This window comes from Talpa occidentalis, unplaced genomic scaffold, assembly GCF_014898055.3.
Source record: "Talpa occidentalis isolate TD23 unplaced genomic scaffold, MPIMG_talOcc4v2.1 talOcc4.4, whole genome shotgun sequence".
Lineage (NCBI taxonomy): Eukaryota > Metazoa > Chordata > Mammalia > Eulipotyphla > Talpidae > Talpa > Talpa occidentalis.
The window spans coordinates 44,965,182-44,983,501 of NW_023604295.1; the positions used below are offsets into that span (position 1 = coordinate 44,965,182).

General features: G+C 40.6%; 1 protein-coding gene across 1 annotated transcript; it reads right to left on the reverse strand.

The window, feature by feature from the left end:
• Positions 1–4,722: 4,722 nt before the first annotated feature.
• CSTA (cystatin A) lies at positions 4,723–15,954 on the reverse strand. The gene is made up of 3 exons (XM_037524566.2): positions 15,863–15,954; positions 7,015–7,116; positions 4,723–4,942 (listed from the first exon to the last, which is right to left on the reverse strand). Exons 1-3 carry the CDS (start codon positions 15,926–15,928, stop codon positions 4,817–4,819), a joined length of 294 nt encoding a protein of 97 aa, XP_037380463.1. The 5' UTR covers positions 15,929–15,954; the 3' UTR covers positions 4,723–4,816.
• Positions 15,955–18,320: the final 2,366 nt, after the last annotated feature.

An 18,320-nucleotide genomic window follows, 5' to 3' on the forward strand; every position in this document is an offset into this window, starting at 1 on the left:
CAGAGCAGGGAGCAGAGCAGGCAGAAGGACCTAAGTACACTGCTGAGGGGAGCAGCGGGCGGCAGGAGAGGTCTGCGCGCCATGTGGGACCCTCCTCTGGTGGCCGGGGAGCAGCCGGGGATCGAACCGGTGCTGCAGAGGCCACGCACAGCTACGCAAGCCAGCGCTCAACCGCTGCGCCACCGGGGAGGCCCAGATGAACTGCTTTTAAAAGTTTTATATAATTAGATTAGGGTGAACACAATAATACTCCTTTTGACTAACTCAGAATCAGCCGATTACAGTTGATTATATCTTCAGATCCTTTTGCTAAGAAATGTAATATCACTGATGGAGTGTCTCATTCAGTCTTGAGTGATAGGGTGGGATATCTTGGCTAGCCATTTTAGCATTCTGCCCCCCTTTAGAAGCCACCTGATAAGAATGACCACCTGTATTAAGGGTTGGCCTTGTGAGTATGATGCCCCTCCTCAGATTATGTCAGCAATAAATGGTACAAACAAAACTTTTGAGCACCTAACTGGGAGTCATACTATTCCAGTTACTGGAAACAAAACCTTTTGTGGAGATTGTAATCTAGTCTCATCAAGAAGAAACTTAAAACCAGCAGTGAAATAAATTTTCTATAGGACTTAGATACCAATATTAACTGGCAGAAAGTTGAATAATAATTGGATGGAGGAGTGAATTGAAAGGGTACATGACAAAATAAAACAGGACTTAGCAAAGATCTGGATGCTCAGTAGAGAATTCAAAAACAATCCTTAGAAAGGACTCCTAATAGCCTTTATAGCACTTCAGTTCTGCTAAAAATATTGCCTAACTAATCCAATTATGTTTGTAGAATGTCTTTTCATTCCAATATAACATTAAAAATGTGCAGTTATGGCACAGTGAAGTGACTGAATATTTGTGATGAATGGTATTTAAAGCCTCAAATATGAAGAAACAGATTGTGTGTTGCTCTTGAGAGTTGATTTGCCTGCTGAAACAGTCTTCCATGTTATTGCTGCTTTACAACAGTTGATTTTGGTGTTTGAAGGGTCAGCAAGATGTTGATAAGGGAGGAAAGAGAATGTGTAAAAGCGCAGAGATTACTTTGACCCTTCCTCAGCAGTACAGAAGATTGTCTCACAAATGTCAATAATAATCCTTTTGCAAATTCTTCTAATAATTGATTGCTGTTCACATTCTAGGATCTATTAGCCACTACAAATACATTACTAAACCAAATAGGTAAAGCTATCTGTTCCAAAGATCTTAAGCGTAGTGTAGGGAGATAGGTGCGCACAGCTGAGCGAAGATTCTGAGCATTTAAGGGGGGGTGCGGCAGAGGGCTGTTTGACAGAGTGCGGTGGAAAGGGGTGAAGTGCGTGGGAGAATGGCTACAAGAGGAAAAAGTATATAGAGGTTCCCAGAGGTCCCAAATTGCTGTCTCCCAGCTGGCTTGTCCCCCTAACCTGTGGGGATGATGCCAAGGGCTCCAAGGTTCTCTTTCAAGCTGCCTGAACTGACGATGCACCTACCTGGCCTGGGATGGTTGCAGAACACCTTGCAAATAATTTAAGTTCTTATTAATGGATAAATAGATAAAGTGACAGCATACGTGCACATTAAAATGGAGGAAACTACTATTTGTGACAACTTGGATGGAATTTGAGGGCTTTATGCTAGGTGAAATAAGCATAAATAAGTGAAATAAGTCAGACATACAATGATTTATGATCTCACTTGCATGTGAAATCTAAAAAAGAAATGATCCCAAAAACAAAAGCAAAGAGATCAGACTTGCCATTATAAGAGGCAGAGGTGGGCCTCCCCTGGTGGCACAGAGGTTGAGCGCTGAGCAGCGAGCTGCGAAGCTGCCCACAGCCTCTGCAGCACCGGTTGGATCCCTGGCCCTCGGCGAGGGTCCTACATGGCGTGACAGCCCTCTCCTGCCGCGCAGGCTGCTCCCCTTGTAACAGGGTGGTTCCCAGGAAAGGGGGAGGTTCCAGGTTTCCTGCCCCACCCAAAGGAGGGTGGAGCTGAGCAGATAGAGAAGAAGCTGAAGAGGAGAATGAGGAAAGAAGGAAGCAGGATGGAGCCAGAAGGAGACCTGGAGGAGGCACATGGAGCCTAGGGACACGTGAAGAAACTGCACTTGCCTTTTGGTCGTGGACTGGGTGACACAGATGTGGGTGAGACCCGTGGGGAGGGGCCATGGCAGCTTTTATCTTGATTTTGATTTTGCTCTTTTCCTTCCGGGCTTGTCTGGTTGTTTCTGACCCTTTTCTGTGGGTCCCCACTGGAAGATGCTTTAGACTTGTGGCAGGCTTTGGGGCCTTGCTCTGGGCCAGTCCCATTTGGATGGACTTTTACCCACGAGGGGACGGGTAACTTTGGGTGCTTCATTTAGAAACTAGATTCTTTGCCTTTCCTGTCTTGTTTCCTAGTTGTATTAAAGTTCCTTCCCATTCAAGTCTCATATGATTTGTGTTGATGCGGCGGGTGGCAGAACCCATTTAGAATAGGCAGGTTCGCGGGGTTTGGGCTGCCCCTCTCTCTGCCCTGTAACACCCTCAGCAGTGTATTTCTTCATCAGTCTGCCTGTTCTGTTCCCCGCTCTGGCTCTGGTGAATTCTCTCATCCTCCCATGCTTCTGACTACCCAGTGCTTGTATAAATAAATAAATAAATCTTTAAAAAAAAAAAAAGAGGCAGAGGTAAGGAGGAATTGAAGGAAGGTGGTAAAAATTATAAGAGAAATACTTGAAGACATCACGACTATGTCTTCAAATGGTATGATATATCAGAAATTGGTTAAGAGAGAAAATCCTTAGGGTGCCCATATATGGGGAAAATTTTATTTTCTTTTTAAAATTTTGTGTGAGATGATGGCTGTTAGTTGAACCTATGGTGATCATTTCACAATATATGGTAATCAAACCTTCAAGTGGGTACCTTAAATTTATAAAGTGATGTATGCTAATTATTTCACAAAAAAACTGGAAAGGTAAATAAACAAAAATATAGTCTGGCAGCAAATTCTGGGAGTGCCTGACAGACAGCTGGGGTTGAGTCCCTCAACTTTGCAGGGCAAAAGTGTATATTCTCTCAGTCTTTTGACAGCTACAGGGTGTGGGATTTTTTTTTTAGAGGGAAAGGGAAAATGTTTTAAAACTGGATGGTTGCAAACATTTTGAATATACTAAAAACCACTGAATTACATACTTTAATTGGGTGAATCGTATATGTAAATTATATCTCAACAAACTTGTTACAGAAAAAAATGGCAACTAAATGAAATACATGGTTTTGCACTGGCTCTTTTTGCAATAAAGGACATTTTGGGGATGATTAGGGAAATTAAATGTTTTCTGAGGATTAGGTGGTAGCAAATGTTTCAGTTTTTTTTTTTTCCCTGGTTGTATTTCATTTATTCAGGAGAATATACTTGTCGGCAACAGACACTCCAGGTCCGCTAACCCTAAGCGGCCTGTTCGGCCACCATTTTGTTACCTACAGTTCTAAATCCTAAGCAAGATCAGAACCGCCTAGTCAGTTAGGTACAGGAGCCCAACCCTGCAAGGTGCCTTTCAAATCAATCAAGAGCACAAAGCTGGGAAGGCTATGCACCACGAGGTATGGCCGGGAACGCCCTGGGGGCCGAGGACCGATGAATAGCAAGGGACCCCAGAAGCTGATCAGTGGAAAACCTTGTTGATAAGAATGAAACCAAGGCTGGGAACTAGAGCTTGATCCTAATTACAATACCAAGTCATCAAGCAGATTAGAAGTGCCTGGAGAGCCGACTCACAACCCCTGATACTATAGATGACAGAGCACTTTTTCTAGTTACAACCTCTCTTTTCTCTTTGTCCTCTTTCCTCTCAATTGATGCTGTATAATTCTTCTATCAATAAGAAAGGCCAGGATCTGCTCTTCGGCAGCATCCTGTATTATGTAGCCTGCTCCACGACTCCCGTTTCCTTATCAGCGTGGTGTTGCCTGATGCAACAAGACACTAAAGTATTTTGGTGATGGGGCATCTTTATAGGTAAGTTACTCTCAAATGTCCAGGGAAAATACTTTGAAACTTTTGAAACTTATCTGTAAATTTGATATTGTTTCAAAATACAAATATATTTTGTAAGATAACTGATTTAATTTTTCAAATAAGAAGAGAGTGTAAATGGAATGTTGGATTCTCAGCAACCACAGGGCACCGGTTGCTCATGATCTGGCCTGTGGCAGTGGCTTATCTTATATTAGCCAGTTATAGTGTGCCCAATTTTTATTAGATTTCCAATTGACATTAGTTTGTATGGAGTTTCTACTTTAAAGCAATAATATTGGCTTTGAGGGCCTCCCCGGTGGCACAGCGGTAGAGCGCTGGGTTGCGAAGCTGCCCGCGGCCTCTGCGGCGCCGGTTCGATTCCCGGCTGCTCCCCGGCCACCGGAGGAGGGTCCCACATGGTGCGCAGACCTCTCCTGCCACCCGCTGCTCCCCTCAGCAGTGTACTTCGGTCCTTCTGCCTGCTCTGCTCCCCGCTCTGGCTCTGGTGAATTCTCTCACCCTCCCGCGCTTCTGACTGTACCCAGTGCATGTATAAACAAAAACAAATGAACAAACAAATAAATAAATAAATAAAACATGCCTCTATAAAAAAAAAAAATAATAATAATATTGGCTTTGAGAAATAAAAGGCAATTACTCTTTAATACAAAAGACCACAAATAGTTGATGAAATCAATTTATTCATTACAGTTATTAGCTGGGGTCGTGAACACGGAGCCAGTGGAAGGACTCAAACTACCCACTGTGGAACATGACCTTAAAAGCCTGTCAGCTCATCATCCTTGCTTTTGTCAGTCTGATAACCAGAAAGTGACACACCCTTTTCTCGCTGAAGACCGCTGAAGACCTTCAGGTGAATGTAACGATTATCACCTACTCGCACCTGGAAATTAAACAAAGAGGAAAGTCATTCCCATGGCTCTACATCAAATGAAGGATCTGCAGACCTATAAAAACGTCACAGTAGTAAAAACTGATTTTAACAAATGACGTTTATCAAATGTTTGCTGTGAGTCAGACACTGCGATGAGCACCTGGTGTATGCGATTATATTTATTTCTTACAGCCTGAAGAAAGGTGGAACAATGTCACTTTTATAGGTTCAGCAGCATATTCAGAGATAAGTACTTACCATAAATCTCTCAGTTAATAAATGTCAGAGCCAAAATTCAAATCCAGACTCCAACATCTATGTTTCTTACACTCTGCAGTGTAACCCTTTAAAAGCATATATTCTGTGCTTTGATGCAAAGGGCATCAGTCTTCGCTTACATTTTTAAGATGTCACAGCTAATTGCTAAGCACAAGTCTCCTTGGGTTCAAGTCCTGGCTCTGCTCTCTGAGCTGTGTGACTTTTTTTAGCTACCCTACCTCCCCAAGTTTCAGTTATCTTTTTAGGAACACAAGGGAAATGATCATACTTTTCTCACACATTCAGTGAGAGGATTAAATAAGGTAATACGTGGCCAGCTCTTAGAACAGTGTCCAGCACATTGTAAGTGCTCAGTAAATTACTTTATTCAACACAACACCCTAGAAGTAGGTTATCATTATCCACATCATGCTGATAAGAGAATTATCTTCAGAGAAGACAAGAAACTGCATCACACAGGTTTTGACAAGTAGAACAAGTCCAACGGGGACTCAAACTGGAGACTGCCTGACACCAAAGCCTGCAAGGCTTCCATTTTGCCACTTACCCCCTGATAGGTAAGTGAGGAAGGCTTTGAAGGCAGTATTTCATTCATGTGCAGGACTTGGTGTATAACAGGAGCTCAGATTTGGTAGGACTGGGATGACCCATTTACATAACCCACTAGGAGATTTTCTCATACTGAGCTGGCTGGTTTTTTACTATCTTTTTTTTTTCTTTGCTGAAAACATTAGAAAAATTATATCTTACGTAGTTATTGTTTGTGAGAGAAATAAATCAGACTGTATTCTGGTCAAATGGTTTAGTAAAAATTAAGTAAATACATTAACATGTCTCTTGTTATTATGTATTAAATCAGAACAATCATCTTCTCAATATAAAAGGGTAGAAATGACTCCAAAATATCCAAGGCTGACTTACTAGATTGGTTTCTTCTCAATTTCTTCACACATAGTTTCTTCAATTAATTTTTGATACAGGTACAATTAATTTAAAAAATACTTTAAGTGTTCCATTGCTTTAAACCAAATTTATAGAGTCACAAGTTGAAACTACTTATTTGAGTTGTGAAAATATTAAATTATATTAATCAAACGCATGTTTAAAAGAAGGTTTAGTGATTCGTGTTGTTCCTTTAATCTAGACACAGAATCACAAATCTTTGAGACTAAATAAGCTTCTAGTCAGCCCAGGCCTTTTGCCAATTGAGATATTTTCTTCTATTTTATGAAGCAGCCAAGCTAAACATGTTCTTAACTATTATGGTATTTTTTCTTTGTAATTTCTGGAAATTAAGAATCAATATAGGAGGGACTTCCTGGTGGTGCAGGCGGATGAGCGCTGCACTGTGAAGCTGTCCACAGCCTCTACAACGTGGGTACAATCCCGGCCGGCTGGGGAGAAACCCACATGGCGCAGCAGACCTCTCCTGTCTTGCCCGCTGCTCCCCTCAGCAATGTATTTCTTCAGTCTCTCTGTTCTGTTCCCTGCTCTGTCTCTGGTGAATCCTCTCACCCTTCCGCACATCTGGCCTGTACCCTGGTTCTTGTATAAATAAATAAATCTTAAAAAAAAAAAAAAAAGAATCAACATGGGAAAACTTTCTAAATTCACAAGAAAAAGATGGTATAAAAATACCATCATCTGCCAATCAGAAAGTCTGTCTCTTGGGCAGTATCATGCTAGGTAGACATCTTGATTGAAGGTAAGAAGAAGAAACTACATGGGAGAGGTGACAAGAAACCATCACACAGAGACAAGTAGAATATCTTTTAGTGCCAAAGTACATCTTGAACACTAACCTTGATGTAGTAAAATATTCCAGCGACCACTTGGGTTTTGTATTCTACAGCTTCAAATTCTTCATAAGCCTCATTTGTTTGTTCCTCAAGCTGTGGTTTAACCTTAAGAAAAGAGATGAAAAATTATCTGAGCTATGTTGGAATCCATTTATGTGACTTATATATCCAGAAAATCACATTCTTGAAAGTTCTCCATGATAATGAGCTCTATTAGCTATTTTCAGCATTTCAAAGAAAGGAAAAGACCTATCTTTAATAAGATTGAATGGGTTAACTAAAATGTCCAATTTTGTTTCTAATTCAGCCTAAGTTGAATTTACATCAAGTTGATGTGATCATATAATAATATCCACTGTGCCACAGAGCCACCTAGAAAATAGAGTAATATGCCAACAAGTTAACACTGACTAGTAAAGTTCTACTATGTCTGATTCATTAAACAATAAAGGGGGGGGGCAGAGAATCATAAGTACCACTTCATTTCAAAATCATTTATTTTGAAATTATTTCAAACTACAAGTTGTAAAAATAGGATAGTCTCTCTCAGGATTTCATTTGATTGCAGCTGCAAGTCCCTTTTACATGTGTGACTTTTGTTACTCTACCTCCCCAAGGCGCAATTATCTCATTATCAGAAGAGATGAGGTAACATATATTTAGGACATTCAGGGAGTAAGATATGACCATCTTTGGAGGGCCCTCAGGCTGTTTACCTCAGAGGGATACAAGCTCAGATGCCATCATTGCTGAACCAAGTGTGAGAAAGGAAAGTCAAATTCAATATGTCAATTTCTACTTAATCCACTAGCATCCCCTCTAAGTCCCTCTTTGCTGCACTCTTCTGGGCCTGATCTGCCTGCGTCCACTCAGCAAGAGTGGACTGAATTTCTGCAAAGAACACAGCTCCAGTCTTCTGCAGAGATGAGGGTACACAGTACTTTGCCTTCCAGGGTGGTGAAGTTGAGAGAAAAGGATGCGGGGAAGTCAAACTACTCCTCACACGGATCTCCCACGAACCCCTGCTTCTAGCCCCATCCTCACTCTCAATTTGGTGAGCTCTGGTGTGGCTAGTGCTGGAACAATCTCGGAGTTCTGAGCATGAACCTGCCTGCTCTGACCCAGACGTTCCCCCTGGAGTTGAGGCACTCTCCAGATGTTTAGTCACCTTCCATTGTTCACCTGTTTTCCATCTTGCAACATCTGGTTATATCTCTGAGGTGGTATTTGCCACTCTCCTGTTGTCTTTATATTTATAGATTGGTGCCCTTTCCTCCCAATCCTTTCCTATCATGCAAAAGGAAATTAGTGTGTGGGTTTTTTTTTAAATCAACTTTGCTTATTGGGAAGTTGTCTCCCTGCCCTTTGCTCAAGCACTTGCTGTGCTTACAATGTCCCTGGCCGGATCTTCCAGCGCATCGAGGGTTCTTCCGAGGCCACCCCATCCTTTCGCATCAGTAGGCAGGTATTTTGAATCCTTTGCTATTGGTGCCTCAGCTTGGGGACCAGAACTGTTTTCAAAGATATAGATATTGGCAGATTCTTTCAGTTCTCACCAGTGAGTGGCAAACACTTAACTTGCCATTCCTGAACTACCAACCATTTCTCTTCTAGACTCAGAATAATGGGAAGCATGTGATTGCTTCCTTGAGATGGAAAACGACGCTCCAAAGTGGAGACAGGGAGAAGACAAATAGTGAGGAAAAAAAGAAAGAAAGAGAGAGGAAGAGGCAGGTACAGGAGAGAGGAGAAAAGTGGATAAGGCTGCAGAGAGAGGCTGAATCAGGAAAGGGGTTGCTGTCTTTTTGCGCCCCCTGGTCTAACCCTTTCATGCCAACATTGACTTATTAGTCTAAGTAGGAGCTGAGTTGAAGAGGGTTGAGTCAACACTAAACCCAAATTATCAATATAAACCTCATTTGACAAATCAGGATCTTGAGGTTATGAGAAGATGACAAATTAAAGCTGATCTAGTTATTTAAAGTTTAAAATCTCTTGCCTGACAACTTAAGCATCTGATTTATCTGTTATTTTTCAGATTTCCTGTCTTTTGGTCATGTTTTCTTTTAAGCACGTATCAGAAGTTCTTATTTCTCTCTGTCCTGAAAATAGATCCAAGTCTATAACCTTTCTGTTGTAGCTGTGCTGTCCACAAGTCCAGAATTTTCTGGGACAGAGTTGATTTCCAATGACTTACTTTGTTTGCAGACATGCACCGGCCCTTGTCAGATGGTGTGTCCTGGTCTCAGGCTCACTGTACTTCTTACCTATAGCCTTACTCCTGCTTTCCAGTAAGACAGATTTGTATTGTTCTGCTGCTGTATAGATGCCATGACCCTAGGGTGTAAGATCTAAGCTGAAGAGCAGGAAAAGGGACAGAGTAGAAAGGAGGTGGTCAGAAGGCAGCCTGGTGCTGAAAACCACCCCAGGATGGATGCTAGGAGGGCGAAGGTGGCTGGGAGTGGTGGTCTGGCTGGTAGTAAACAGACAGACGTCAGCTGGCACAGGTGGTGTTCACCTTCCTCAGTCTGCCATGCGTGGTGGCAGCAGAGGTGCTGAAGGAACAGTGTGGAGTTGCTGCTTGGGCCGCAGCCAGTGGAAAGATGCTACCAAGGAGGAGCTGCTGGTAAAATCCAAGACTGAGGTTTTGTCATTGCCACAGACACAAATCATCTTGGTGGAGTCACTTCTCTGGGACCTGTGACTTCATGCTGCTCCCAACACCCAGGCACTTCTACCTATAATCATTCTATGCAAACACTTGGGCTGTGCCTGATTTAGGAAAAAATGGATTGAGAAGCTGGTGGCAACATGGATAGACCATATTTGGAGAAGTTTTACAGAGTGATGAAGGTGGGTTTGGGCAATAGCTTGAAAATACAGTAGGGCTGATGAGAGTTGACTAGTTGACATTTACCATCTAACAATGTTTTGAGGGAAGGGAGAAGTCTGGGCCATGGTGCCTGGTATGCAATGAATAATGCCACCCAGCATGAGAGGAAGGGTTGGCTGAAAAAAACACAGAGTCAGGCTGGAGGGAGGAATGAACTCCAGGAGGGGAGAAGTAAATCGGGGTATTCTCACCGAGGGGAACTCAGTCTGCTAAGAGAAGGCCTGGAGACACCTGCTGGAGGGACCATGGGATGGAAGGAGCAGGAAACAGGAGAAGAGACTTCTAGAGCCACCTCTGTGGAGGTTCTAGAGGGAGGCTGCAGGGCAGCTGAAAGGGAGCTCAGCATTCCCAGGGCCCTGCTGGGATTGTTCTATGGCATGTGTGAATCCATAGACTTGTGATGGGGGAGCTCTCTGTGGTTCTGCACCTTCCTTGGGCTCAGTTCTGCGAACACAGGGCAGAAGCTGAGCAGGAAATGGCAGTGGTGGGAGTGACCTTTAATTGAGGATTGTATTGCCAAAAGCTCATGGGGTCATGGCTTTCTGGGGTGGAGGAGAGTGTGAAACCACCTTCCTGGGGTCCAGGCTGTGAGAGGGATTGAGTGGGCCCAGACTTGTTCCCATGAAGATGGGAGGGTGAGTGCTTGGAGGATTCTGATGTTGAATGGCAGGTTCTCTGGCTGTGGGAGTGGGAGAGGTGAGTGATGAGAAGGCTGCGGTGAGGAGAACAACAAATTTGTGAGTGAGTGAGAACCATGACATGCTGAGCTCCAGGGTGTGCCCAGGATGGTATGCAGATGGGGCGTTTATGTGGTGTCCTGGGAGACCAAAGTCATGATCTGTGGGTATGACAGGAATGGTATTCAGCAATCAGGTTCATGACTTAGGGACGTTGCATAGGTGTATGTGTGGCTGTACTTGTGCATGTGTAATAATAGCACTTGTTTCTGAAAATAATTATTGCAATAGCATTTCTTTGATACACATAAACATACTAAGAATTCTCATTCAATTTTTTTTTTACATATAAGATAATGGATCAGCAGTAATAATTGCGAGGCTTTTGCTAGTAGATAGCCATTGGTCTTCATTTACATATATTATGGCTTTTTGGGATCACGTATGGCTCCTTACTTCCCTGCGTGTATCTCTTATATCCAATCTGTTCTGTTAATTTCCTTGGGGGGGCAAGGACTATTTTTTATGACCTTCTCCCCCAAAACAATTCACAGTACTGTGCACATAATATTCAGCAATTCACAGTACTGTGCACATAATATTTTCTGAATGAAGAGACCAGGATTGGTTCCCCAAAACAGATAAGAAGGTAGAAAAGGAATATTGCAATGAATCTCAACTGATAGAAAGAATCTTAGAAGAGGGGGTTTCTTCCTGGTACTCTGGACGTCAGTGTCATTTCACCCTGTGTTATGTGACACCACAAACACTGTTCTGTCTGGCTTTCTTCCAAATGGAGAGATTTTTCTCTTCTGACTTAAAAAAGGTTCAAGTCTTAAATCCAAGCCCTTTGTCTTTCTTCTGTTAATATTTATATATTTTTCACTTTAGTTAAAACTACATTTGATGGTTTTGTTAGAAGGATCTACATCGTAATTTTTTCCCCATCTCCTTTTTCCCAGTTTTATTGAGATAATGACATATATCACTGTTGAAGTTTGGGTACACAGCACAAGGGCTTGACTTACATGTGCTGTAATAGGATTACCACAGTAAGTTAATTATCTCATATAGATACGTCTTCATCCATGATCTCATATAGATGCAATAAAAAGAAAGGGCAAAAAAAAATATTCTTTTTGACAAGAACTTTTTGGATCTACTCTCTCTCTCTCTCTTTCTTTTAAAGATTTATTTATTTATGCATACAAGAACTGGGGTATAGGCTAGAGGTGCAGGAGGTGAGAGGATTCACCAGAGACAGAGTGGGGAACAAAACAGGCAGATCAACTGAAATAAACTGCTGAGGGGTGCAGCGGGAGAGACAGGAGAGGTCTGCTGCGCCATTTGGGTCCCCTCTCTCTCTGGGGAACGAACTCCTGCTGCAGTGGCTGGGGATAGCTTCATAGTGCTGAGACTTAACCCCTTGTGCCACCAGGGAGGCCCTGGGTCTATTCTCTTAAGTACTTTTCTAAATACCAGGCAGCAGTGTTAGCTTTAGTTATGATGCTGTGTTCCATCCATAGTATTTATTTATTGTATAGCTGGAAGCTTTTACCTTTTAATCAGGTGTCTTCAAGTCTGATCTCTTTTCTGAGTTTTTTAAAATTAGATTTTACGTATGAGTGAGCTAATATAGCATTTGTCTTCCTCTGATTTATTTCAATTAGTATAAAGCTTTTAATGTTCATCTTTAATATCTTCTCTTTCTGACATTCATTTTTTATTTTGATGTCAAATTTCTTGTACCTGCAGCTATTTATCTTGATATTTTCTCCTCTTCTACATGATAACCTTCCCTTCCTTCCTTAACTGAATTCTTCCTTCAGTTGGCATTCCACTAAGAACCTCTCTGAAAAGGACAGAGAAAACTGATACATTTCAGCTCCTCCAAAAACACTTAAGCTCTAATTTTTTTAAAAAAAGAAAGAATTTTTAATACATTAAAAAAAATATCATAGAGTAAATGACAGGCAGTGGAGGCCATTCCTCGGACCCTCTCCAATCATCCTGGGGATGTGATTACCAACACCTACCCATTGCCTGGTCCTTGCAAGGGACTTAACGAATTCTGTAATCTTGGAGGTGTGGATTAAATCTCCTCTACCTATAAACAGGCAGTAATACCTGCCTGTTGGGGTTGTTTGTGGGTAATAAATGGTATAATTAATGTTAAAGTGTCTCTAAAACTGACTGTTCCTCTACGTCCCACACTTAGTTGGGAATTGTCCCCTAAGGCTGTCTCCTGTTAGGGAGGGCAGATAAATCATAATTGGTAATTTTATACCTAAGAAGCTGAGCTATCAGCCAGTTATTATTTACCTGAAAGGAGGTGTGACAATCTCTAAAGTCCTTGCAGATTCAAAACTTATGATTATGAAAAAGTACTTAATTGCAGACTGTTGTATGGTATATTCTAGATATCTTGACTTCTCTAAAGGGACTGTAAACTCCTCAAGAGCAAAGGCCCTATCCTTACGGGTCTTCTATGACACTTAACACAATGCTGGAGATATTCAAGAAATGCACCTAACCTTGATTCATTGATACTTATTTATCATGTGGATTTAAATCTGAGGCTGGCTGCTTGCATAGAGTAGGCAATTTTTTTTTCAAAGATTTATCTATTTATGCATACAAGAGCTGGGGCACAGGCCAGAGATGTAGAGGGTGAGGGGATCACCAGAGACAAGAGTGGGGAACAGAACAGGCAGACTGACTGAAATACACTGCTGAGGGGAACAGCGGGTGAGCAGGAGAGGTCTGTCTCACCTTATGGGTTGCTCCCTGGCTGGCTGGGGATCGAACTTGTGCTGCAAAAGCTGTGGACTACTTCATAGTGCGGTGCTTAATCCCTTGTGCCACCAGGGAGGCCCAGAGTAGGCAAATTTATACCACACTTTCAACTCCAAGTCTCTACCCACAGACTTTTCCATGTTCTTGCTGTTGTGTGGTAGAAAAGTCAGGTGGTCAAAAATCTGGAGACAGACTAGCTTCTTATGCAGATGGTTCAAATCTTGAATCTCAGTGTCATCATTTGAAAAATAAGCACAACCCTTCCCTCCCTGGCCCAGAGGTTTTGAAGATCAATGAGAGGTTGATTAGAGGGCAGGCTTTTAAAATGGCAAAGTATCTGATTTATTTCAATTAAGCTTTGAATGTCCATCTATGTCTTCTCTTTCTGACCTTAGCTGACATTCCTTTTTTATTTTGGTGTCAAATTTATTGAATCTACAGTTATTTTTCTTGAATTTTCCTCTCCTCCATGGTCCTTAGGAACTGAAGTAGCTACTATTAGTACTTATCTTTCTTATTTTTTTTTAAATGCTTGTTTTTTTTTTTTTTATTAAAGATTTATTTATTTATTTATACAAGCCCTGGGTACAGTCAGAAGCGCGGGAGGGTGAGAGAATTCACCAGAGCCAGAGCGGGGAGCAGAGCAGGCAGAAGGACCGAGGTACACTGCTGAGGGGAGCAGCGGGCGGCAGGAGAGGTCTGCGCGCCATGTGGGACCCTCACCCAGCGGCCTGGGATTGAACTGGCGCTGCAGAGGCTGTGGGGCAGCCTCTCAACCCAGCGCTCAACCGCTGCGCCACTGGGGAGACCCAGTACTTATCTTTCTTATTCTACTTCTCTGTCAGGGTTGGAGACTGGGGTAAGCAGCAAGAAACACACTTTCACATTAATTTTGTAATTTCAGAAATAACTCACAGTGGGATATTATTAACAACAAAAGGCCTTCTGACAGTTTCCTATTTAAAAAAAGATAATTATTCTTGCTAACCAACATAGACTTTAAAAAATAATTAAAATTTCCAGCATTAGCTACATTTCAAATCTCTCTTACTCCCCATCCATTTACAGCTCTGGTCCCTGCAACGTCTCAAGGGGATTTTCCAGGGTCAGAGATGATTTTAGGCAAAAATTTGGGGAAAAAAACATCTGTGACACCTACCTGTGCATATTTCTTTCTCATTTTAGAGGCATTTTTATGATCTCACTTAGTCCCTACAGTTTTGAGATTAGCAGGGCAATAGGTGTTATCTTCATTTTATAGATGCAATTGAGAATTTTTTTGGGTTTTTTTTTTTTTTTTTTTTTTTTTGGCAGTACTCTGACTTTAGAAAATACATCTCCCACAGGTCCCTTGGACATTATGAATCTCTGGTCCTGTAGATAAGTGAAATCATAGACAGCATGGGTATCATCTGGGAGATGGTTAGAAACACAGACTTTCAGGCCCACCCCAGATCTACTGAATTAAAATCTGCATTTTAACAGAATCCCCAGGTGATTCATGCAGTGTTCTCATGATTGCAGTGTTCTCATGATTGAGAGCACTGACCTAATATAGGGATTCAAATGAAGATATTAAAAACTTAATATTATCTTCTCCATGAAATAAGAATTCTGAGTTATTTGTATTTTGAAAATAGTTAGTTTCAATGTATGAATGGTAGAGTTCTAGAATATATTCTCTTAGAGAAGTTTCCGGTGTTGATACAGAGAATCCCAAGAAGCTATATTGTTTGCCAGTGTCATAGAATCAAGTTAAAGAGAGAAAGAATTAAGAAGCGATACCCCAAAATAAGGCAAAAAATTACAAACCTGAAATAGTAATTCATAGACCATATTTTTTCTTCTCAGAAAATATGCAATACAATAAACTTGTTACATTGGTAGTAGCTAACCAAACAACACTTAAAAATGTATCACCTTGCTAAAGACTAAGTTCTATTTCCAACATAATCAATTTTGAAAGAAACCATGAACTGTGCTACTTCTCTAGTAGTTTAATCCTTCTAGAACTACTAAAAGCCTAAATATTGTTGATTTAGTCAAATTTGCAGGAAGTTTGTAAATGGATTACCTTAACAATATTGTTTTTCATTAAATATATTTTAAAAAATTCTTTGAAGTACAGGGAAGTCCAGTTCATAGAATTGTTAACAACCTTAGACTTTAATTACACATTGGCTCCACTCGGTGAGATTAAAAACATTTCACCAGAAACTGAATTAGCAATCCTAGACTCATCCTTTGTAAAAATTTTAGAGATGGGGAAACTGGGGCTCAGAGAAGCGACTTGACTTACTCCTGAGCACGCTCACAGTTGGGATTACTAGAGATTTCACTGAATAGACTTTTAGCTGTAAGGAAGCCTGAACACAAATGCTACTTCCTAACATTTCAGTTTTCACACTTATCTGTATCCTTGCCATGGGGCCAACCTAGAAAACAAGATTTTGGATCAAACCTTTTCATGGATGTATCAACGTACCTCATTAGCAATCTCCTGGATTTCTTGAGTAGCAGGTTTGACTTCACTTAAGCCTCCAGGCATCATTTTGGCTAACTACTTCTTTGCTGGGCAGTATGCTGGAACAGAAATGATCAGGTAGGTGTGGAGACTCCGTTTTTAAAGAGGGTGGTTGTTCACAAGCTCCGCCTATAGAGTAAAAAAGTGTGTCTTGAGTCAAGGCTCCGTACCACCCCTACAAAATATGCTAGCAGGAATTTGGATTAATGAGGGGCTAGGGAGGGGTGAATGGGTGTGTGTAAGGAGTCACACTTTAATCAGTTAAACTTCCTTTTTTTTTCTTTGGACAATGTTTCTAACATGTTGCATCTGAGGTATGAAATCCGAGGTCACAACCAGAGTTTCTCACTGTTTTAAAATCTCTAACACAAATTTTTACTTTTTAATGGAATGCTTACTAACAATACCAAGGCTGACTGTGTAGAATTTACTTGATCTTTAGATAGAAAGTAAAAGGATCTGTCTGGAGACCCTTGGCTGGATATTTGTTCTTTACTTTCATTTAAATTTCTAGAACTGTTTGAAATACAGAAAAACACAAAGAATAAAACAAGAAACACATATTTCTGTCACCCAAAATTAAAACTTTGTTCTGTCATAATTGGTATTGATAGCCATCTTTTAAAAGATTTAGTTTTTTTAAGGAAACTAAATATTACAGGCTCCCCATTCCTACCCCCCACAGAGGTAAATCACACTGTGATTTCTAATTCATGTTTACATATTAGTGTGTTGTTAAAAGTGTGCTTAAATTGCATGCTAAACATATATTCTATACTACGCTCTTTTCATTTTCAACGTGTTTTTGAGCCATTTCTTGTTGATACACAGATCAACTTAATTTACTTCCTTTAACTGCTGTTCTATGATCTATCTATCTATCTATCTATCTATCTATCTATCTATCTATCTATCTATCTATCTATCTATCTATCTCACTACCTACCTACCTACTTATCTCTCTCCTCCTCCTCTTCCTCCTTAATCATCATCATCATCATCTATCCTCTCTAACTCTATGCTTTTCCATAACTTATATACTCATTCCCCTAAGGATGAAGATTTTTGCTATTCCTGTTTCTTTCATCCTTATAAATAATACGTATTCTTTTCCTTTTGTATATCTATGAAGGGCTTCTGCAGGCAACTTATTTTTTTGTAAATATTCATTTGTATTATTTTATTCAATTTTTGGATTACGTAACACATACACATGATAAAAATAAAAGGGAACAAAAGTTTACAGTATAAGGAAATTTCCAACTTCTCTATTCCTCAGCCACTCTTCTACACTTCAGAGACAACTGTCATCAGTTCTTGTATTCATCAGAGGTATTTTTACACATACATATATATAAATAATTAACTGCACATACATATGCGTGTATATACTTGCCACTTACACAAATAGAACCTTACTACATAAAGTATTATATCTGTTTGCTTTACCTCTAACAGTCTATTTTGGAGATTGGTTCATGTCATTGCATGGAAAGGTGCGTCATTCCTTATAATGTTTGGCAGGGGCTCAACAATTTCTTGGAAGTGTTTTACAATTTCTTGGAAGTGTTTTACTGGATAACTGAAGGTATGCTATTCAGGTAGCTCTCTGTGGATTGCCTTCACTCACATATTGAGAAGAATAGCAAATGTGGGTGATGTGGTGTTGATGCAAGAGGCAAGTTGTCTCAAGACATTGGCTCAGCTTTGGCCACAGATAATCCTTAACATCTTCCTGAGACCTTTCCAAGTCAGTCTTTTCATACCGAAACCTCCAACTTTTTTCGAAAGCTCTGCCCATTTCTATTCCTCTGTTCACCAAATAGTCCGGGTTCTCCTTGTCTTCACCCCAGTGCTCAGATATGAGGTAAATAGCATCTCTTCAGTTCTCTTTCTAGAGTTGTGCCCTGTTATTCTTTAGGTATTCATTCTTGAGACTCAATCATTTGTTTTAGAAGTAAAGACTGTCCAAAGCAAATAATGCTTTTGTGTTTGAGTTCCAACTGTGATATTACAGGCATTCAAGGTAATAAGGGTGCTGACTGATGGGAAGAGTCATGTACAAGGAAATTCAGAAAAGAAAAGCACAGTTACTGTTATATCTGTGTTAATCATTTAATTAATTAAACATAATTAATTAATGCAATTTATTAAAAGCACATTTATTTCTAAAGTACCTTTCAGATTGCTCTATTGGATCTTTCAAGGTTTCAATTTTCAGGCTAATTTATAGAACTGTACATTCTTATATCTTTTGCATTACTTATCTATGAGCTCATCTTTCAAAGGAATTATTTTTTATGGAAGATTTCTTTTTGTGAGAGGCTGGGTTGTGGGCTTCCCTTTGGGGTAGTAGTCTCTACTGGATCCCATGGGCTTAGGTCTATTGGCCTACAGGACTTTTGGCTTACAGCTCTTA